Here is a 24,251-nt window from a genome sequence, read left to right on the forward strand (position 1 = left end):
ACAGCAGCAGTGGGAACGCATGTATAGGAAGATAATGAAATGTTTCTTATCTTCAGAGAGAGTCCACAAGTACATCTTTTCAGGGCATAATGACTACAGATTACCCCTGAAGAGAAGAAGGACAAAAAATAACAGACTCACTTGAGGAGTTTGTCTCTGAAGCGACACATTAAAATGAGTCGACGAATGGAAGCGTCTGACATGTGGGGTGAAACGTGCTACATAAGAACACAGCCCAGCAGCATGGCCCCTGTGCCTTTTCCAAAACGATTAGGCCCCTGAGCCCGGGGGGCACCCCTGCCCCGCTACCTGGTAGTTGCTATCCATGCCGGCGTCCAGGAGGACCTGGACCACGGCTTTGTGACCATTCCTTGCTGCCAAGTGCAGGGGCGTGTGCTTCTTAGTGTTGCAGCTCAAGAGGTTGGGGTGTGCATTCAGGAGCATCTTCACCACCTCCAGTCTCCCGTACAGCGCTGCCAGGTCCAGCGGTGTCTCGAATTTGTTGTTGCGCATGGTGGGGTCTGTTAGCTCCTCTAAAAGGACCTTCACCACCTCCGTGTGGCCGTACTGCGCTGCACAATGCAGGGCCGTCTCGTTGTCGTTGTTCTAAAGAGTTAACAAGTAGATCACATCAGAAAGGTAACTGGACGACTAGAGTGTAACGGGGGCGATCACACGTAAAACCGCTGAAGTTTAAATGAGAAAAATAGCAGCGATATTTGGGGACTACGAGGCGTCAGTCAGAATCCAGATGTACTCCCTGATGAACAAGCCCAACCTCTCCGATCACCCACGATGTGTCCCGGTGACTGCTGGAGGGGAGTCACCTCCTCCTGCGTACAGCCTCCTCATGTGTGCCATGAAGGAAGTGTCTACAGATCACAAGGAGAGTGAACTAGAGAGTGTGGCGGGCCCTGGGCAAACGCCCTGGTGCCCGTGAATGCCAATCATATCACTGCCATTGGCTCATTCTAAACTTCGACTGGTTTTATGCTTTATATTCAGTCAACCCTGTAGTTCGGATTCTGGATTTGTTGATGTCGGCTGCCTTACACACAAGCTTTTTCAAAAGAGCTTGTCATCTGAATAGCGTCTCGCATGCAAATCAACCAGTCAATGATCACAGTAACAGAGCAGAGCACCAAAAATCACTCTCAAGATATCAGCCAACAGCCATTTCCAGGGGAGGGAGGCACTTGAGCCCAGTCCCAGAGGAACACGGGCCCGATGTCACCCTGTGGCTACTCCAGGAGCCCGCACCAATCAAAGCATGCGGAACCTACAGTGCAGGGAAGGGTTTTTTATGTCAGAAAGATTCAATCAGGCCCTGGAATGCTTTGTGAGAGGTGCAAAATATTCAAAATTGTAACATGGCCATCCATTCGAATTCACACCCCCCATGGTCCTTTAATGCCAATTTTGTTTCAAACTAAAGGTAGAACTTGAGGTGGAACAGGAGAATTTTGTGCTTCATTGCTCATGAGAAGCAAAATGTTAATCATTTCAATTGTGTTTTTTCTTTTACCACTACTGACAATGTATCAGTGGAGCAGGAATAAAGGAATTTCCATGACCTCCTTTTTTTGATGCACTAATGAAAAGAATTCTCCCACAAGATTTTGAGATTCCTAAATTTATTCAGGAGGCTTCTGCCACCTTAGAGAAACAAAACTTACTAGGTGGTGTGTCCATCAAGTCAATATTGTGCACCTTTCAGTGATCAAAAGGTAAAAATGAAACGTCTCCACAACTGCGTTAATTCTATTAATTACATTAAAAGTAACAGACCAGGAGTTACCCAAACATGCATGCAATTCCATCTGCTTTTGATCTGGCATTTGACTGCATCATTTTTTCCAGCTACGCCAAGTGTACCAGAAAGATCCAGAGGTGCTGGGACTGAGGCCCCAAAAGGCCAGAATGATAGCGAAGAAAAATGTTTTAATGAAATAAGGACAGACAAGGTGGTAGCAGGAGGCACATGCAAAGGCAAATGCACACAGATAAACAGAGGAAGCAGCACTGAGCTCAAACACGGCTCAAGGAGATGAGCAGCTGAGCGCAGCCAGCCTTCACTGGGCCACAGGTCACAGCCAGTTAGCAATGGCCTCCTGTGTTATAACTGCGCCCAAGGGGCAGATTCCACGTCAACCTAAAAGTCTGGAGGAAGGGGAAACTGGGCAGAAAGCACATGTGTGGGATTCCTGGTGTCAAACTAGCCACTAAGACACACATTTGGAGTGCCTGTTCCCGACTGAGCATGAGCTTCCTGGGCCAGCTTTTAGAGCTGTCGCTTCACTTTCTCAGGACGAAAGGCAGCTACGTCAACAAAACGCACCAGAGCTTTCTTTTCAGGGGTTCCAGAGCAGAGTGGCAAACCCAAAGAAGCTGTAAGAGGATTCGCAGGGCTTTACATCTCAAGATTAGCATGACAGCTGGGCCGAGAAAGTCAGCTTATTCTTATTAAAACTCCAATCCAGAAAAATGTGTTTACTCTGAAGCAGACAGTGCTGTCTCTTTTATATCCAGGTTGTCTCCCGACAGGCAGAATAATCTGCCCTCAATTTTGTAAAAGGTACACCACGAGGGCCTGAAGAACTGTCTAACCTATCCAGCAGGAGGAAAAAGGAAAATCTTCCATTTATTTTTTTTGCTAGACCTAAGGCAGCTATCACAAAGCTGCCTTCCTGTAAGCAAGGTCTTGATCACTACCAAGCAAATTTCCAGCCTCTGGTAAAAATGGCCTAACCACATCTCTGCAGAATGCTGTCCTCAAATCCACACTGTAGAAAGCATCTTACTCATGCTTCAGTCTTGCCAGACATGGTCTGCTAACTAAAATGCTCTTCTAGTCTGTGGTTACCCCGTCTCTTGACTACTGAACACAGGCCATCACGATGAGCTCTACCTACCACTCCCCCTTTGAGCCTGACAACTATCAAGGGAGAAAGTCACTAAGTATTGATTCATGGACCCCGAAGAAAGGGAAGAATTCCAAAGGAGAGCACAGACTCCTAACGACCCAGAATCCTCCTCTCTCACACTCTAGAGCCCCTCAAGAATTCCCAGAATCCTGTTACTACTATGTATTTGGACTGAGAAAGGAGACTAAGATCAAACACCCCAATTTCCCCCCAAAGGTTTGCACAAACTGTCCATTCCTACCCATTTTGAGACTCATTTTCATTTCCCCTTGCTATACTCAGTACCTCTAAGAAAAGAGATCCCCAAACCCTTTATATATGGAGACCCCATTTAATGTGTAAATCCATTATATTTATGCATTGTCTATATAACATACACATAAACTACAAGCAGTAGGAAACTACATAGAAACATTTCCATGGCTTTTCTCCTCTTGGAACTATTCTGGGCCATCACTTCCCAGTGCTTACATTACAGCCCAACTGTACTCTTGTCCATGGTTGATAGATACCTAAGTTAGAAACACCTAAGCTTCAGCTGTCCGTAGCAACAATGGTATAGGTCCCAGAAATATACCAAAATTGGAACAGAAGGACAAAGTGGGCTTACTGAGATTTAGAAGACACAGGAGAAACGTAAGAACTGAGTCCCTGTGGAAGAAGAGCTAGGCTCACTCTATAGTGCTCTAGAAGGCAAAATTCTAACCAACAGATGGAAGGTTTAGGAAGACAGGCATCACCCAGCATAAGAAACCAAACATCAGTGGAATCCGAAAAGAGGCTGCCAGGTAGTAAGTCTGTTACCTAGAGAAACAAACAAACAAACAAAACAAGGGGTAGATGGCTAATCTTTCAGGTGAGCAAAAAGGATTTCTGTTCCAGATGGCAAGTTGGTCTAGATCAGTGCTTCTCCAGCTGGCTTCATTTTGGAATTACATGGGAGGGTAGAAGTAACCAAGTCCCACCCCAGACTTGCCAAGGTAGCACCTCCGAAGGTAAAGCCTAAGAAGACTATTATTAAAAAGCTTACCAATGCCAACTTGACCAAGCAATCATCTATTATCGTAAAAAGTAAGATAAACTGACATCATGTGCCTTGTGACCTGAAGCATGTCTACAAAGGAAAGAATATAACACCACTCCTGTGGCATTCCTGCTAAACTGTACAACCTGAATCTAGTCATAGGAGACAAATGCAAACTGAGGGAAAATCTGCAAAATGACTGATCTATATTCTTCGCAACTGTCCCTGTTGTTGGTCTCTGTGGCAACTGGGTAGCGTGTTCAGCTATTAACTAAAAGGCCAGTGGTTTGGTCCCAGGGATATAATGTTTGCAGTTGAGAAAAAGTCAATGTCATGAAATTTCGACTAAGAAGGGCTGAAGAATTGTTCCAGATTATGTATGATCCTGAACTGGATCTTGGACCAGGGAAAAAAAATTTGCTCTAAAGGGTATTATTGAGGGAATTGGTGAAATTCAAACACAGATTCTATGTTAGATACCAGTATTGTAACAATGTTGAATTTGTTGTATTTAATAACTGTACTGTGGTTATACAAGTGAATGCCCTTGTTTTTTAGGACATACAGGCTGAAGTATTTGGGGCAAAAGGGTCATGATGTCCATGATTAAATATCAACTCATCAACTACAGCAACAATAAACATATATATTTGAGAGAGAGAGAATGTGCGTGCAAATGCGACAAAATGTTAAAAACTGGTGAATTGGGGTAAGGAGTCTAATGAAGTTCACCGCAACTTTTGGGAGTTGACATTTTTTTTTTTCCCCAAAAAATAACAAGTTTTATAAAGGCTTGCTAGGGGATTCAGATTCAACCAGGCAAGCTGATCAGAATATTGAGCCAGCTGGTTCGACAACTTCTGAGTCTCTTCCGGCTCTAAAACTCAATTATTTCTAAGTGTACAGAAAAACAGATCTATCCTAAAACCAATTTGACTGTTGCTCACCTTATGACATACACACTAAGTTAAAATTGCTTTAAAAGGGAGCAAAGGAACAATTGTAATAGTTCCACCTTAGCTAAGGATGACCTATGTTCTGGACTAGCTTATGCTGACTGGCTGAAAAGACTCCGTATGTCGAAGAGGAAGATGAAATCTCATGAAAATGACCTCTGCTCCCAGGAAAGGCACCTGAGACTTCTTAATTTCTACAGGTGTCTGACAGGACTTCACGCACAAATGTACTTTCACAAAACAATTCCCAGACACAATCCAGGTCAATAAAAACCCACTAAACCACGATAAAAGCTAGGGAGGTTAGATTTAAATCAGCTAAAGGAGAGTCTGCGTTCATAGGAAAACCCAAACAGCTTCATCCCTTAACGCAGTATGCATCACTTAGTCTTTGAGGGGTGTGAGGGAGGCAAAGGCCAGTATTTCCAAAAAGAGAAGTATGTTCTTATTCCATTTAGACCAATTTTCTTTTATGTGTGGGAAATCAAGGGATAAGAAAATGTGGTTTCAAGGACCAAAGACTTGCCCTTTAATCAGAGCTTTATACGCTAACTGAACTAACCACTGGGTGGGAAAACAATCATTTCAAGGTGCCTTCCCCACAAGACAAAACCCTGAAGAGACTAAGTGAGTGATATTTCATTAAGCATCAGTCCACTAGTAACAAAGAATAAATTCCAAATTGCCGTCTCAGAAATATCACACTGCCATATACTTTTTAAAATTCAGATCTTGAATATTACTAGTTACCAGATAGTTTTACTTAATATGCATTATCTTAAACTCCAGAACTATCCAGCAAAGTAGATGGTATAGCCGACTTTACAGAAGAGGACACTGAGACTCTCCTGTAATTCAGAAATTCAGAATTCAGAAATTCAGTAATTAAGAAATTCAGAAATTAAGTAACTTATTTAAGTCAACAAAACCAGTAAGTGGCAGCACGGAATTCAAACTCAGATCTGACCTGAAAGACCGTGACCTTGACCTTTCAGAGTTTTCTCTACTATAACATGTCCAAAACAAGAAGAAAACTATGATAGGGTATCTTCCTATTTTGCAAGTTAGCAAAATTTAAGAGAGTGGACCAAACAAAAGCCAATGTATTCCACTACCCCAGATCAAATGCTGCTTCTCCACCATCAAGGCCCAAGAGCTGAAGAAAATGGCCAATAGAGGCTGCCTAGATCCAGCTCACAGGGAGCTTCATTTGCTAAATCATTATTTCTCAAAGAATATCTGCCTTGTATTCAGAAATGTACAGAAGTACCTTATGTTTCCCTTCCCTGAGGCTACTGTCTTCAGATCAAGTGAAAGGCAGCTAATGTGAATAATGCACTGACTCAACCAAACTCCAGACTGGTGCCAGAAAGCAAACCTCGCCTGAATGAAAACTCGGCTCAAAACCAGCAGGCGAGAGCATGGAGAGAGGCTCACCATCACCAACCCATGAACTCTGCCTCCTGGCCTGGAGGGGCCCGGCAGTTCATGGCCAAGTGTACCAGACCATGACTCACCCCAGCCTCACAGGGAGGGAGACTCGAGGCCGGTGTCCTGCTTGACTCTGTGACTTTATTTCCTATTTCAGAGCCCTTCCAACAGCCAAGAGTCACCAAGCAGTGAGAGAAGCTAATGGCTGGGAAGAAACAACTGAGGCTTTAAAGCCCCAGGAAGGGGCGCTGACTGGATCAGTTGGTTAAGTGTCCGACTTCGGCTCAGGTCATGATCTCATGGTTTGTGAGTTCAACCCGCACTGGGCTCTGTGCTGACAGCTCAGAGCCTAGAGCCTGCCTCAGATTCTGTGTCTCCTTCTCTCTCTCTGTTCCTCCCCTACTCATGCTCTCTCAAAAATAAATTAAAAAAGAAAAAAAAAAAAAGTATCTATAAAGTCCCAGGCAGAAATGCACACACTCAAAGAAATGAGGAAGGAGCCACAAGTGATAACTTTTAAGAGTAAAATGGAGTCACTATGCCCCGTCCCCAACACCTCCACTACCAGCTTCTGAAAATGAGATTCCACTTCAAAAGAGAGAAAACAGACTAAAAAATTTTTTTTAATTTTTTATTTATTTCTGAGAGAGAGAGAGAGAGAGAGAGAGAGAGGCAGCATGAGCAGGGGAAGGTCAGAGAGAGAAGCAGACACGAATTGGAAATAGGCTCCTGGCTCTGAGCTAGCTGTGAGCCTGATGCGGGGCTCGAACCCATGAACCATGAGATCATGACCTGAGCCGAAGTCGGACGCTTAACCGAATGAGCCACCCAGGCGTCCCCAGACTAAAATCTTTCATCTAGTAAGTACAATTTAATCATTCTCTGTGCTTATTATTAAGTAAGCTAATGTATTTGACATCTTGTCATTGGATTTTTCATTTTTGAATTTAAATGATTTTAGCAATCACAATGGTAAATTATGCATATAATATGGCTCCTTCTATTTCCCCATTTTGGCCATTTCTAAGCTTTTCAGACATTCTGGGAAAAGGACCCAACCTTTCCAGAATTAGCATGGGTTTTAAAAATAAAACCAAAACCCACTGAAGCTGCAATTTCCCATTCCCAGACAAGCCAAAAGCAGATGGGCTGAAGCACACAAAGTCAGAGTGATGATGAGGAGCCTGGGTGGATAAGAGTGGAAGCCAGAGAGGACCAAAGAGGGGGTGCAGCTTGAAGAAATGATGCAGCGAAATCCTGGCGGCAAAGTACACACCTTGGCATTGATATAAGGGTCAAAGGGGCCGTACTTTTTGAATTCTTTGATCTCAAGAGCATTCTATAAAAAGGAGAGGAAAAGAAAATGTGACAATAAAGTGGATGAAATATATCAAAGCAATGCCCAGCCCTGAGGGGGCCCAACACAAGAACAACTTGCATGGGCCTTCTGAGTGCCTGGAAAGGAAGCTAATAGGGAAGGCAGCCTTGAGGGCACAGCACACAACACCGCCTCTCATCCAAGCATCCAACTGGAACCACATTAATGGTTTTTAAATAAATCAATGTGGTACTATATAACCTAGATCCATTAGATTCTCCAAGCACTGCAGACATCTTGCCCAATCCCTGCCCCACCCACCTGCCTGCCAGATACCCAAAACACTCGGCTGGTGTCCCACCTATCAACAGACACTCTGGGCAGGAGGCAGCTGTGAGCAGGGCAAGCTAGCACACTCAAGTGGCTCAAAAATCCAAGCAGCTGTGTTCCAAGGCAAACGTGAGCAAAGACAGGATTAGAAAGGGTTGCCGAAAATTTCTTAAATGAGAAGGACTTTAATGGGTGACTAGATTTTTCAACATTAAGGAATATTAGTTAAAAGCAAACATCCTTGTAAATCTCCTCCAGCTAAGAGAAATTACTATCACTTTAGCCAGGAGGAGTAAAATTGCATTTAGCTTCTAAAGAGGCAATTCTAGAGACCATTTTCATTCCTAATGTTAGAAAACAAACATCCTCATTGATGATCTTAAATTTCTGTTGCTTACCTATCCAGAAAATTCAGCCTAAAAGGGGAAAGGGAAGCTGATGAACAGCTACACATGTGCCATCTCCAAATTGAGAGATTTGGGAGCCCTGCTTTAATTTTCTCAAACCTCAGAGTGAAGCTGCCCTTCTCTGAGTCAAAGTCAAGCTCTTAACAGCTCCCTGAGAAAATGCAGAGCCTTGATGATAGATGGGCTGGCAGGAATGATTTCTTATTTTCTGAGGAACAACCCTCATCTAATTCTATAGGTAATTTAACAGCCTCCTCTCAGCAGAGTCATTAGGCAAATAGTCCTGAGCTTCCTGAGAAAGAGTGGCCTCCCTCTCATTCAAGCAGCCAGGAAAAGAACCTGCTTCAGTTCAGAGCAGACAGGAAACCACAATGGCTTGTCACACAGGGAAAGCCCACCTCCTCTCAAATGGACACACACTCACATCTGAACTCTAGGAAACGGTATCTTGAGAGGACTGCCCAGGACTCCCACAATGCAAGCATAACTTTTCCAAAGGAATAAATGTAACGAAGAGGAGGTGTGGTCTCAGAGTACCTAAATCCATGGCCATTTCATGGTCTTTTTGCTCAAATGCTGCCTTTTTTATTTTCTAAGACTGATCTCTCTGTTGTCAAAGCACGGTCACTCTTAAATTGACGTTGCGGGACCTCACGTAACTGGTTTTCATTCTGGTGAATCACCTCTGACCTCCACTGAGATGTTTTCATGAGCTCCTTTGTCAACACCGGCATGAAGCCCCTCCACCTTTGATATAGGTAAAACAGCAGCAGGGTTTGCACGGTACTGACATGCTCTGGGCGGACTGCTGTTTACCAGCTAGAGTTGCACTACCATTTTGGTGGCATAAGCACAACTTAGAATTAATTAAGCCTGCCAGTTTGAAATGGCCTTGAAGCAATTTTGTAGGCTCTGCATTATCTCCAATTTTGCACAGCAGGTATTTAGATCTTTATTATAGCGCTACGTCGAATCTGCACGATTCAAACGCATGTAAAGTGCATCCTCGGGGGGGTACAGGATCCCCCTGGTGCGCTGGGAGGAGTAGTGCTGGGAGGAGGGGAACCATCTGAAGGGCCTGGAAGAGCCGGTTGCCTGAGATGTGCACCACGGAACTGACACAGCGTTGGGGCCAAGGTCTGGCCGCAGATGAATAGAATGCTTCTCTTCCTTCCGACCTGTTCATTGACTTTGGTGTGTGAGGGCCCTTGATGGATGAGCAACCGCACTATCTGGGCATCTCCTTTCCAGGCGGCCAGGTGCAGAGGGTAACAGCCTTTAGAGTCGGCCACGTTGGTCAGAGCATCATTCCTGAGAAGAACCTCAACCACATCCCTAGGAGGCAAAAATCAATCATGAGTTTGAGGAACAAACAGCTCTTTCCATTTGTTCAGCACAAAGTCCTTTCACAGATCTTCTTTCAGGTGGCTCCCCTCTCTCTACCTGAGCTCATCACCCAGTCTCTTCCTTTTATACCCTGAGCTACTTGTAGAGCTGCTGATACGAGGCTGCAAGATCTTAAGCCAAACTACACTGACTCATCACCTCCCCATTTATCTAGGCTTTCTAGACAATCCACCTATATTCCATTATTCTGAAAACGTCTGGCTCCATTGTCTAATAAACCTTGCAATGTTTCCTTGTTTGTGATGTTTAAACAGCATTCAGGGATAAAATTTACATAAAAGTAGTCATGCAAGACAAATATCGTTATTCACCACATTATTCAGAGCATTTAGTGATATGGAAGCTTAAAGCAGACAGGCAGAGCAGAATTAAAGTTGTCGTGAACAAAAGCCAGACACATCTGGTATCATCTGATACGTCAAAGAAAGACTTGGCTTTCTTGGTGACACCGTTAATCAAGCTGATACAAATGTATTATTACCCCGTGCACACGAGGTCAAAGAAACCCCCCCACTGTAAATAACAACAGCATCTGGAGAGAAACTTGGCTAACAATTTGTGGTCACTTAAGTTCAAGATTCACTTTAATTTGGGTCACCGCACTGGTTATGGGGGTAGGGGGCTCCACAGTTATTGTCAGCTTTGTCTACGGTAGCTACAGAAAAGACAGAATGATCACATTCGGGATACTTTAGAAGAGTGTGATGTAGAAGGGAATGATCATTACCTCTCTTTGTCACATCAGAGTCAGTCCAGCTGGGCCAAATACTGCACAGGTAACACAGAATACCTACCGCAAGGTGGTGACGGCCCTGCCCCTTGCTCAGCAAAATCGAAAATCGTTCCAATAATCCCTCCTCATAAAGACTGAACCTCTACTTCTTATATCCTAGAGTATGATACCTCAGACTCTCTGTGACACCCTCTATTCTGTTACACTTTGGTTTCCATTCTTCCACATCCTGGCCAATCTACTCACTGGACTCTATACAGCGCATGCCCTGGGGCTGAGCCGTCACATTCTCTCTCACTTGTGGGGCAATACCTCTCGGGAGAGGCTGTCACACCATCTGAACCTATGTCCTCTTCTCTCAGACTCCCCCGAAGCACAGCTTCTCCGACAAACTTTCTGCACAAACTCTCAACAGTGACTAATCAATACCTAAGAGAATTAAATAGGCCATATGGTTCATGTATCTTTCACCTTAAGAATGGTTCTTGCTATCTACAAGACCAACTTTATGAGGCAAGAATGGCAGGCAAGAAGACAGAGTAAATAACTAACTAACTACTTTAACAGAAGGGACCACTCAACCTATTTTCAGTTTACAAAGGTGCTGGTTACCTAACAGACTACCCAGCCCCTTTACAGGCTAGCTGCCCCCAAACGACCTTCATATTCAGATCACTGGGTGGTGCTACACTATTTCTAAGCAGAAAAGGACAAACAAAAGAAAAGGTAAAACCTAAACTTTGGAGTTTTTGGGGGGCGGAGTGGAGAAGGATGCCTACATTATACACTAAAGAGAAACTTGGGAATTCTGGATATACTGAATGTAGTTTTCCCCTGTTCCTCAACACTACTGCTTAGTAATCCTTTCAAGGAATCAAAAAAGACAATCCAGAGGCCTGGGTTCTAAAGGGGAAGGTAGGAATGTGGCATGTTAATACTTACTTATGGCCGTTCAAAGCCGCGTGGTGTAGAGGTGTGTACCCCGTGCTGTCAACACAGTTCACATTCGGCCCTCTCCAGATGCTAGAGAGGAGGTAAAAAAAAAAAAAAAAAAAAAAAAAGACTGAAGTCACAAACCACAAACCAAGTTCAGAGCCAGCTAGCTACTTAGAAAATAAGTCTCTGTGGTGTTTAACCGAAGAGTTACAGCCACATGATTCCCGATAAAGGACAGGAGCTATTTACGACAGAAATGCACAGCACTGAGGGTAAACAATCATTTGCTGAACAAGGAGTCACGTGCCAAGACAACGGTGCCATCATTTAAGAGCTTGCTCATCTGTACCCTTTTCACTCTTTTTATTTTTATTTTTTAATTGAATCCATTTTCTCTTCTGGCATATGTCTGAACTCTATGAACTCATTAAAAGGTCATCAAAAATACCAATGAGCCAACCATTCAGCTGGTCATAGGTACTGACTGAACACCACCTCTATGCTGGGGACTGAAGACTTAAGAGAGACTTCAACATAGACCTACAGATAATCCAGATGATTTAACCAGCAAGAACCAAGATGAAAGAACCCACATTAATAAAAGCACCAGGACACATGTGTTAAGATGCGAGAGACAACTGGTCTTTCCTTTGTGAATGTCTTATTGCTCTATAGAAGATAACAACAAAATCTGTAATGAGAATGCCTTGTTTGAGTCAGAAATATTATACCAGGAGGCTGAAATGTCATCTTAATGCTCAAAGCCGTAATTCTTACTTTTGTTTCACACCTTACTCCACTGGCCAGAGCTGCTGCTTTAAAAAATTTTTTAGTGTTTTATTTATTTTTGAGAGAAAGAAAGAGACAGAATACGAGAGCACAGGAGGGGCAAAGAGAGAGGAAGATACAGAATCCGAAGAAGGCTCCAGGCTCTAAGCTGTCAGCACTGAGCCCGACTGGGGCTCAAACTTGTGAACCGTGAGATTATGACCTGAGCTGAAGTCGGATGCTCAACGGACTGAGCCACCCAGGCACCCCTCCATTGGCCAGAGCTTCTAAAATAGTATTAAGGAGTGGAGGACTGCCTTGTTTTGTCATTGCTTTTAATGCAAATGTCTCTATCATTGGTAGTTAGTATGAGGTAAACACTCTGTAACAATGTAAAGGAAGTATCTTTTGTTTTCTTTCTAAAAATGTTATTAAAAATAGTTGTTTAGGGGCACCTGGGTGGCTCAGTTGATGGCACACGCAATTCTTGATCTCGGGGTTGTGAGTTCGAGCCCTGTGTTGGGTTTAGAGATTACTTTAAAAAAAAAAAAAAAAGAAACTTAAAAAAATTGTTTAATTTAAATGCATTTTCTGCGTCTGTGAAAACAGTCACAGTTTTTCACATTTAACCAACTAATATGTTGTTATCAATACATTTCCTAATAATGAGCATTCTTTCACTTCTGCAATAAAACTTACTTGGCCATTATCCATTATGCCCACCTTAGTGAACTGTACTTAAGAGTATCTACTTGGAAATATTTTACTTAGGATTTTCATAACTGCATTCATAAATGAGGCTAATCTAAAGTTTCTGCTTTTTGTGTTATTGCTACTAGATGGGACCCATGTTAGGCTTGGTTCACAGATCAGCTGGGCAGCTATCTACCCACTTCTATATTTAGGAATTACTGGAGGCAGCATTATTTATAACAATAAAATTTTGGGCATAACCCAACAGCCCATCAATAGAGAAACGATCATGATGAGGAACTGCAGTATAGAGTAGAACATCATATTTATACCACAACTTATATTGCTATGTAATAAGAAAAGAGATTATAATATAATGTTAAAGAGAAAAAAAGAAACAAAATGGTTAATACTGTATAGAAAGAATCTATAAAGGAAACTAATCAGGATAGCAGATTCAATGCGTAAGTTTACTCCATCTCCTGTTTAAAGTTCCACGAAGTACAGAAATGAGTCCTACCCTACACCACCAACGGGTAATAGACAAACAGATTCAGACTAGAAAATAAGAAGAGATTCATCAAGTAACTGACAATGTTGAGAATTCCTAAAAAGCACAAATCAGACATGGTCAGCTCTACAGAGGCATAGCCTGGAAGAATGAAGTTAAAATAATCACACACTGGGGCGTCTGGCTGGCTTGGTAGGGGAAGCATGTGACTCTTGATCTTGGGCTTGTGAATTTGAGCCCCACACTGGGTGTAGACATTACTTAAAATTTTTTTTTTTACATAAAATAAAGTAAAAATAAACATACACTACTTTTCACCAATCAGACCGACAAAAATGAAAATAATACAGTGTTTAGAAAGATCAGAAAAACAAGCACTCTTCTATACCACTGGTATGAGTTTGAATTAGTGAATTCCTTTGGGAAGACAATTGGCAGCATCCATGAAACCAAAAATAGGCACTCACTTTGAGCCAGCATTTCCACTTCCTGGCAACCATTCAACAGAAACACTTGTACACACGCACAAAGGCACATGCTTGTACAGGACTGCTTCAACACAAGAGTGAAAACTAAAACCTCCATCAATAGGTGGGCAGTTAAATATCAGGGGTGCCTGTACAAAGAATTATTATATAACCATTAACAGTAACAACAAAAGAAAGAAAACGAGTTGGACCGAAGTGTCCTGACATGGAAAGATTTCCCAAGATATACTGTGTTAGGAGTAGGTTAAAAAAAAAGAAGAAGAAGAAGAAGGTGGCATCGTGCAGCACACAAAATAGGAGCCCCTGCTTTAGCGGTGTGTACGTACACGCACACATGGTGGATGGTGATATGCAGAGGGCTCCCCAAGTGTTGATGGCGGTTCCCTCTGGGAAAGGAAATGCATGCTTGGGGGTGGGGGGTGGGGCGCTATAGGTGGTGAGGAGGGCCTCTCACGTTCTGCTCTGTATTCCACCACACTGTTTAAAACCCAGTGAGAATGCATTCATGTATTTTTATAATAATAATTTCTTAAAAGAAAGAGGGGAAAAAAACCTATGCATAGGGAAAAGAAAACCAAGAAAAACACTAAACTTAATAATAAACGGTTGTACATATGTGATCTGGGCTGCTTTTATGAGCATGTCTACATTAGGTTTAAAATCTTGAGATAAATTTTAAGTGAAAAGAGATGATATGCATGCTTTCATATCCAGGTTATTTGTTCACTGTCAATTAAGGATGCTGGTGACAAGGTCAGGAGCCTGGGGTACATCCTGGTATCCCGCATCCTCCATTAAGTCTGGATTCCTACAGGACCTTCCGAAGTATTAAAAGCAATTATACCTCTTTGTCATCCATGTATGACAACCTTATTTTCCAAACCAAAAACTATATGCTTGTGCCTGATAATGATGAGAATGGCAGAAAATGAAATGGGTCTGGAAAACCTAGGAGGTACAGTTTTCATACTTATTTTCAAACTGACCCATCAGACAACAAACCATCATTCCATTAAAACACAGGTGACACCTAAGAATAAAAAAACAAATTGTTTGCCCCAAACCAGTGGCAGATCCAAAACTCCCATCTATAAAGCTCTTGGCATTTGGCCAAGGACTTGCTGATCTAACTGGGATGACAGGATGAGGTAAGGACATAGCAGTACAAGGCTGGAATAATAACCCAACAGCAAGATGACTGGAGTAAAGCAAAAGGAGCTGGAAAAAAGAAAATACCAATAATGGGTCAGGCAGTCAGAAGCACAGGTCTGTCAGCTCCTCAGACTCCATTAGGAATGTGCCAGCACTGCAACGATCTCAATTCAGGTCCCAAAGTGATCTGAGAACTAAGCTTTAAACTGCCCTTACTTTAAAAACAAATTTTTCTGAATGTTTATTTGTTTTTGAAGGAGAGAGAGATGGACAGAGCATGAGCAGGGGAGGAGCAGAGAGAAAGGGAGACACAGGATCCAAAGTGGGCTCCAGGTTCTAAGCTGTCAGCACAGAGCCCAATGTGGGGCTTGAACTTACAAACTGTGAGATCATGACCTGAGCCGAGGTCAGATGCTTAACCAACTGAGCCACCCAGGGCCCCTTAAACCGCCCTCCCTTTTAACAAAAAAGGCAGGGCTGAGCATGCATTCTTTCACTTTCTAACTTTTACCTCCATGTTCTCCGGTGTAGAGGTGACTAAGTCCTATACCAGCACTAGAACCACCTAGAAACAATTTAAGAAGCCAAGGAAGAAAGGTAAGGACTTTCCTGCATTCAGCTGCAACATTTCCAACTAGTGAGGTCTTCCCCCCTTCTTCTGCTTTTCCTCTTCCTAGCATTTCATCTAAATGCCCATCTAGAAATTTGAGGGGGTGGGGGATATATTAAATAAAACCTAAATGAAAACAGAGAACTGTAACCTCTCTGCTTAGAATTTTAGCTTCAGACAGGATGGTAGGAACATCCCCCTCCACCCAAGTGTCTTCCTTTTTGGCAACCCAAGAAAAGAGCTATTTACAATCTGGGTCTTCCTCTCCATCACAGCTGTCCCGTTAGGTTTTTCTAAAACATTAATGACCAAAGGGCTGCTCACCAACAAACAAAGGCAAAATAAAACATGCCAAGAAAAGCAGAGAGGCGAAAAACAGTTCAGGAGATTCTTAATCAAAGTCTAACCTATAGAGGTTGGACAGAAACACAGTGGCTGCCTTTGACTTGCAGAACAGTATCCTCAATGGGTCTCAGAGGAGTCCCAGCAATCCTGCATGAAGCTGCTGCACAACCCAGGTGAAAAGCTGCGGCTCCATGGTTAGCCGACCCAAGTTATTCAAAACTTGCCTCTGCCACTCTTCAGGTGCCTGACAAGGCACTGAATCCTTCAGCTCTTTCTCTATGTCTGTACATTCTACTGTGATAGGCTCCTCAGGGCTTAAATGGCTCCTGGAAACTAGAACTAAACTGGTTTGAACCAGTTTTAATTGCATTAGGGTTGAGAAGCCTAAGGCATGTCACAGCAACCCAACCACATGGACACGACGCCGGAGCACAGCAGGCCTTGCCTTCTGGGACTCCGAAAAACCCACATTCGAAGGTGGCAGCTCAAGGCACTGGAGGGGCACCTGGCTGGCTCAGTGGGAAGGGCATGCAACTCTTGACCTCAGGGTTCAGAGTGTGAGCCCCACGTTGGCTACAGAGATTAAATAAATAAATAATTAAAAAAAATAAAGATATTGGAGAGGGCAAGGAAGAATACGACCGACGAGAACTGTAGCTTTCGAATCCCACCTCAAACATCTCTCTCCATTCATTTAAAGACTGGCTGGGGGCGCCTGGGTGGCTCAGTCGGTGAAGTGTCGGACTTCGGCTCAGGTCAAGATCTTGCAGCTCTTGCGTTCGTGCCCATGTCTGGCTCTGGGCTGACAGCTTAGAGCCTGGAGCCTGTTTCAGATTCTGTGTCTCCCTCTCTCTCTCTCTGCCCCTTCCCTGCTCATGCTCTGTCTCTGTCTGTCTCAAAAATAAATAAAAACTATTAAAAAAAAAAAAAAAAAAAAAGACTAGCTGTACACTGAGCCCTGGCAGGTGCATGTGGGATCCGGAGTCAGTGATTGAGAAAAACAGACCAGCAATACAGACACAGCCCACTCTCTACAGTGAGACACGTGCCGACTGAGGGTCTGCTCACAGGGCTATGTGGGCATATATTCAACAGACAAGCTAAGTGTGCCCCCTACATGCTGGGCACCATTCCAGGGAAAGGCAAATGGGGAAAGACAAAGTCTCTGCCTTCATGGACCCAGAATGCTAGAGGGAGGGAGAGTGAGCAAATAAACAAACAAACATAAATATGGTGGCAGGCAATGGTCAATGCCATAAAGAAATAAAGGAAGCAGATTAGGCAAAGTAAGACTAGGGAAATCTCTCTCTAAGCAGGCAACCTTGGAGAAGATATCTGAATTAAGTGAAGGAAGGAGGGGCCTGGGCTTCTGAGGGGTCAGGCAGAGAGAGCATCAAATGCAAATGGCCTGAGAAAGAGCATGCTTGACATGTGGCTGGAGAGCAAGAAGGAGCAGGGGCTCTGAGTGCAGGGAGTGCGCTTACAGAGGCCTCAGGCGCGCTGAGCTCAGTAAGCGTCCATTTAGCAGCTGCTATACGCCAGGCTCTGGCGAAAGATACCAAGTCCACACTGAAGGAGAGAGGAGCACTTTCAAAGCAAGAGGAAGGGGCAAAGACTCTAAAGTCCAAACCATCATGACTGGACACTAAGTCTCTAAAAGGAAATCAGCGTTCTTTCTATCTGAATTTAAAAAATGCGTGTCCATCAGCGACACTCATCTTTAAATCTACATATCACTCTTCAGACCTAGCAAAACTCCGACAAAAACCTCAGGTAAAATTGCTGAAGTCTCTGTGAAATCAAGTAAGAACAGCAGAAAATACACAGAGACACTTAGTCTATCCAGCACAGTAAGTCACCCGGTTCCAATGTGCCCTCATCCATAACACCTTTCATGGCTCTACTGGCTCATATTAATCCCACCCACCTCAAATTTTCTAGATCATCTATGGTACCTTCACCACAACATTCATCATATTTGACCTTGAACCACGGTGAATTTTTTACACTGCTCATCCACACCATGTATTTTAAGCTCTTCAGGGAAATCCCTTTTGTTTCTGAGAGCACAGCACTATGCGAGTAATTGGCATAGGGCTACCAGTTTGCAAATTCTAACATGGAGTTTTTACTAACCTGCTACTTAAATATGACCAGGTCTCTATGCACTAACAGGCTTGCCACATCTGTATCCTTTAAAAATGGCAATCTCTTGAAGGGACGTACAAGAATACTGCACATGAGATCTCTGCCCAAAAAACACAGAGACAGAAGAACTATAAGTAGAACCAAAGTGCCCAGTCCACTTTCATCTGACAATTCCATGGGATCAGGTTTCAGGACCGAAGGATATCCTAAAGTGGTTCTGTGCTGGCGGTAAGCTTGCCTGATGTGGTTGCCCAGCTACTTAACAGCTTACTTTACACAAACAAGTAATGGCATCTCAGTGGGCTGACAGAAGTGTCCAACCCAGTTCAATTCAGTAAATGTTTACACACTACTTTCCATACACCAGGGTGCTCACAGTCTCCACCCTCGAGTGGGGAAGTCAGGCAAGTAAACAAATGATAATATGGAACAGTGTGTGACATTCTGAGAAGGAAGTATGCCAAGGGTAGCTTATAGGGAAATGGAAATAGGGTGGTTTTGCAGAAGAGGAGATACTTGAGCAGAGCCTTAAAGCTTAGAAGGAATCAGCCAGATAGAAGAAACAAAGAGGCAACACCCAAATTTAAGGTCTTGCAAGTAGTCCCAGCGAACTGGCATATGCATGTAACTGTGAGTGGCTGGAGCTCCAGGTGAAAATGGTGGCTACAACATGGAGAGGTAGGCAAGGCCAAACTATGAAGGGTCTTGGAAACTACCGAAACCCTGAGTGGGGGACAATCGGATATATATTTTAGAGAAATCCTTCTGTTGACAGCTGGGAGATGGGAACCTAGATGGCTAATATGCTATTCACCATGCTGTTGTGATAGCTTGATAGATTTCAGAATCTGGGGAAAAAATCATTTTGCCAGACAGTTGTGTAGATGATGGAGTGGAAGTGTTGTATGACTAAGTCCACGGAGGCCGGCTGGAAGTTAGCAATTAAAGCATGCAGTGAGGAAGGGCAGAGAGAAAAAGGACAGATTTGAGAGCAAATTCAGGAGGAAAACCAGGGCAGCTCTGTTTTGTGACTGAGGTGTTGCGAGGTAGGGGAGAAAAGGAGGGGAGGGAGAGAAAGTTTTGTTTTGGATTAGTTAAGGCTGAAATGAATTTGGACTCCCACATACAGATGTCCAGTCAGTAGGTGGGTAGGAGGGTCCAGAATACCGTGGTCACACGGTCAGTTTAAAATGATAATTTTCAAGTGTTTACATGTGTGCATGTTCCCCATATTTGATCCTTACAACCATATTACGGAATAGAAAAGTACATATTTTCATCTTATAGGTAAGAAAATTGAATTTCAGATGATTTGGTGATCATCATACAGCTAATTCATGTGGCACTAAAACAAAATCCCACGTTTGACTGCTCATGCATGGTTTTTCTAGTTTCTCAAGGATCTTGAACTTGATTGTTGACAGAAAACAACTTTGGGCTCTATGGGTCTCCTCCTGCATTAATTCTCAGGAGGTCAAAGACTCTTAGAGCACCAAGTCAGGAAAGGGCCTTCTCTATCACTGACTACAAAGAGAGAGCAAGGGCAATGAACATGAGGGGTAAGAAAGGTTCTGAGCAATCTTCCAACCAATTTCATTAAATCATCAAGGTGTAAGCAAGAGTTTGTCTCATCAGCCTTATTCTGCCAAAGGCCTTCACTGTTTTTCTGTTAGTTATCCTTGCAAAGGCAGATTTATTGCCAAACTTCAGCAAGGGCTGGCAGTTTTCCAACACAATGAAACACTGTCCAAAGTCAGTCTAATTTAAAAAAGACTTCATCTTACTCAAATGAATTTGACACATCCTTACTAAAATGCTTTCTACATACTTAACTCTTGAGGTTTAAAAGAAGAGATAACAAAGAGCCCATGAAACCATCCTCGTTGTCAAAGAAGCTTGTGATCTTTGAAAAAAAGACAAAACTTAACCAACATAAAACAATTAGACACAAAACCATCCAAAACTGTGCAACCCCCCCAAAATAAAAAAAAATGGGGAAAACTGAACATGTATTTTATTTCTGCTCACTCCTGATCCCCATCAAAATGCAAGTGAAAACAAACAAGGACCAGGAGAAAGAGAACAGTAAACATAAATGTCAGCATTTTTTGGAAGATGAAAAGTAGGTAAGTTAGAACTGAGAGAGTGAATCCCCGGGGCCATAAAAAGATTTGCCTCTTCTGCCTTCGCACATACACACCCTGGGAGGGCTCAGGGATTAGAGGTACCAGGGGCACATGAGGCCAGGGATAAGGAGAAGCCGCAAACAAGAACCTGATACAAATTCCGTTTATAAGGAGGCATCAGACCACCAAATCTCGAGTCGCATCCAGGGCAGCCAGTAGGTGATTACACCTGTACCCAGGCAGGAGAAGGCAGATCTATTCCATGAAGCAGCTGGATGGGCTCCATACTGGGGGACCTCAGGAACACCAAAAGGCAGAGAGACACTGTACTGAAAACAGAAGCCCTAAAAGGAAGTCTACATCCTGAAGGACATGATCTAAGCTCTGCCCCCAGAATGCTGGCAGCCCCACCCCACTCCCCCAAATAGAAGGCTGGAATCTTTCCTGCAGAAACCAAATGACTCCACAGAAAAGTTCAATAGATGCAGTCTTCTGGGGATTCCCCCTCAAAGCAGGTAGGTTCCTGTGCAATCATCCTATGACATAAAACCCACCCTTGCCAAGCTCTTCCCACCTCTATACAGACCATCCAATTTGCTTCTTAGTGTCTTGCTCTTAACTGAAAATGACAACCAAAGATGAGCATACATTTGAGAAAGGTGTTCAACATAAAATGACAGAGCACAAAACAAACAGAATAAAGGGACTCATAGGAGCTGAAACTGAAAACGAAATAAAATCTCAACCTAAAACATCAACAATAACAAACTATGATCACACAAAAAGAGGATCAGGAAAAAAAAAACCTGCAACAATTGTGCGAAGTTTTTGGAAACTAAAAAAAATGATAGTAGAAATAAAAATATAATTCAAGAGCTAAAAGATAAATTTGAGTAAATCTCATAGAAAGTAACCAAGGAATGTGATGGAAATACAAGAGAAAGGATAAGAAAATTAGAGGATCAAGAGTTCCAGAGAAAAGGGAGAAAGCAGAGAGGAGAATATTATCAAAGAAACTACTTAAGAGATTTTCCTAGAACTGAAGAATTTGAACCTCCAGTTGAAAGAGTCCATCTATGTTCAGAACAATGAATAATTTTTAAAAAGACCCATCCCTGAGGCACGCTGTGAAATTTCAGAATACATTTCAGAAGTCATGAGATAAAGAAAACAGTTTTCAGAAACAGAAAACAGTTTGCATAGAAAGGATTGAGTGGCATCAGGATTTTCAATAGCATCTCTGGAAGCCCTAAGACAAAAGAGCGATGCTTTCAAAATTCTGAGGCAAAATGATTTCCCGCCTAGGATTCTGGAGCAGACAAATTATCAGTCAAGTATGAAAAGAGAATGAAGATATTTTTAGACATGCAGGGTCTCAAATTTTACCTCCCACACACCCTTTTATCAGGAAGCGGCTGGAGGATATGCTCTACCAAATAAATGAGCAAAGCAAGAAGGAGGAGATAGGCATCCAGGAAACAGGGCCAAAAAAAGGGAAAGGGAACCAGCCATGCAGCAAGCCTTGAGGGTGGCTGCAGGACACGGGCTCCAGGGGCGTGTCTGTGCGAGAAAATGAAACTGACAAGACCAACTGATGTGTCTGCCTGGGATGTGGAAAATAACATTTAAGGATTTAAAAAGCAGGGTGTAATTTGGGAATTAAGAGTCAACTGGCATAGGAAACTCTGAAAATCAACAAGAGAGGCAGTTAATGAACATACAAGAAAAAAAAGAAGAGATTATAGTATATTAATTGGGTTAGCAGGTGAATAATACTAACACGCAAAATAACACATAAACATTAGATACTGATGTAATCAATGTAGACTGTGATCTGCCTGAAGAATGAAGGAAGAGGTAGTGGATCGAAAGGGTGAAAGAAAGCTAAAAACTCTTCGTAAGAGACTGATGAGGAAGGCTAACACTTAAAAACCAAGCAAGAGCAGCATAAAGCATAACAATCTGAAATATGGATGAAATACCTAGAGAGCTAAAAGCTGGAAATGGCTGCTTTCCCAGAAAGGAATGTTAGGCTCCTTCTGGGAAGAATGTCAGAAATGACTGTGACACTACATGACAGGCTGGATGAGTCCCTGTCAACTATGAAATGTATAATTCTGGTAACCTTGGCTTTTGTGGCCGTGTGTTTGTGTTTCAAGCATGGTGAGAAGCAGTGACTTTGAAGGGTTTATTCCCTCATGAGAGGGAAACACGAGCAGAAAGGCAATGCTCCATGTTAACTTCACAGGTGACACAACTCACACAATGAACTCAGAAGGATGGCCCCCTTGTTTGCAAAGCCAGCAAAGAGGGCCCCCCTGCCTTCTGCCAGGGACAAAGGTTTCAGAATAGACACACTGGTTATATCCAGTGCCGCTCTCTACAGCATTCTATTCTGGGCCCTTCTGTTTCTGGTCGGTAACTGGCATGGACACACCCAATACCACACACACGTTAAGTCCGCAACTTGCTTGAGAACAGGGAGACTGTGAAACCCAGTACATTCACTGAATGACTATGAACGTTCATAGTCATTGCTACCTGCGGCAAGCCTGACGCTGTCTCCTCACCAAGGCCCACAGCAGGGAAGGGAACCTGAACGGCAGCATGAGTGGCGCACAGTCAAACTGGTATTCCAGTATGGACATGGACATGGCAACCTAGGAGGTACGTGGCCACTACAAGAGCACTCTGTCGTTACAGAGGTTCATGAGGGTTGATGTAGAAATCAAATTTTTACAAGCCATATTTCCCCCATGGTTTCCACTATTACTTTGGGGGCCCTTATGTTTTATTTGATTCAGTTTACCTTGGCATGGTTTCTTAACGTCGTTTCTGCTCTGTGGCAGTGAAAAGGGCACAGCAGAACTGCATGAAAATGGCCTCCAGAGTTCAAGATTCTCATTTGAACTTAGCGAATCCTTCAATGCATGTACTCACTGAGCAAAACAATTGTCAGACTGCATGCTCCATGACAGTGGGGACTGTGCCTATCTCATGCCACCTTCCCAAGCAGCAATTACACAGTACCAGGCACCCAGAGTGAGGAAAGGAAAAGGCCACTGTTCTACTCTAGTACCTTACAATAAATAAGACCAAGTCTCTGCTCTGAAGAACTTCAGAGACACAGAAATAAATAATTATAATGCAACCTCCTACGTGCTATAAAAGAACTGTGCAAAAGCTAAGGGAACATGGAGGAAGGCCTGGATGGATGGCATTCCATTAGCAAGAAAAGGGATGAAAGGGCTTTGTAAACAGCAGGGAGAATGTGTGATCACACTGTAGCCAAGGTGATCTTGTAAAAGCAGACACTTCCCAGTTTTCTGCATCCTTCACTCAGGGTCTTCTTTCCTAGAAGACCAGGCTCCTTCCTGCCTCTTCCCCAACCCCCATCTCCAGTTTCCCTCTTCAATTCCTCTCCAGCTTGAGCAAAACTCTCTTTCTCCAGGAATGCCTGCCTGCCTTTCCTTCCCTGGCCAAGCTACTGGCTCTTCTTGAGCTTCTTAGAGAGCTGCTTTTACTTTCCCTTCATTACAGTGATTTCAGTTTAGAGTTATGTATTTGTCATTATTTGCGTCTTTCTCACTAGAATACAACCAACCATATTTACCACTGTATGCTCACTGCCAAGAAAGCACTGCACCTGGCACATGCTGGAAGCTCAAAGAGTAAGAGAAATCTCCACCTAAAGGCATGAGGGGGCCTAGCTACTCAAAGAAAGGTATGGCAATTTTTAAGATTAGAGAACTCAAATATCCTTTGTCAAGTTATTTCTTGGGTATAAGACACCTCACACATTTTACTAAATACACATGCACACTCATTCCACTAAGATGACATGCTACCTAGAAAGAAAAAACACTGCATCTTCTCTTGCCGTGTGTGTGTGTGTGTGTGTGTGTGTGTGTGTGTATGAAGAAGTGCTTATAAGAATGATGTGC

The 24,251-nt window shown here is 43.2% G+C and overlaps 1 protein-coding gene across 4 annotated transcripts in view; it reads right to left on the reverse strand.

The window, feature by feature from the left end:
* The window catches only part of ANKS1A (ankyrin repeat and sterile alpha motif domain containing 1A), a 179,657-nt gene that overhangs the window by 95,910 nt on the left and 59,496 nt on the right, over positions 1–24,251 (reverse strand). For all 4 annotated transcript variants that reach the window (XM_039241830.1, XM_039241829.1, XM_039241828.1 and 1 more), the window contains exons 2-4: positions 11,473–11,553; positions 9,569–9,725; positions 310–606 (exon numbers count right to left, since the gene is read on the reverse strand). In XM_039241830.1, coding sequence (XP_039097761.1) covers positions 310–606; positions 9,569–9,725; positions 11,473–11,553 — 535 coding nt within the window. The remainder of the gene's footprint in view (positions 1–309; positions 607–9,568; positions 9,726–11,472; positions 11,554–24,251) is intronic.

This window comes from Hyaena hyaena, unplaced genomic scaffold (genome assembly GCF_003009895.1).
Source record: "Hyaena hyaena isolate Hyena2069 unplaced genomic scaffold, ASM300989v1 scaffold_202, whole genome shotgun sequence".
Taxonomy (NCBI): Eukaryota; Metazoa; Chordata; class Mammalia; order Carnivora; family Hyaenidae; genus Hyaena; species Hyaena hyaena.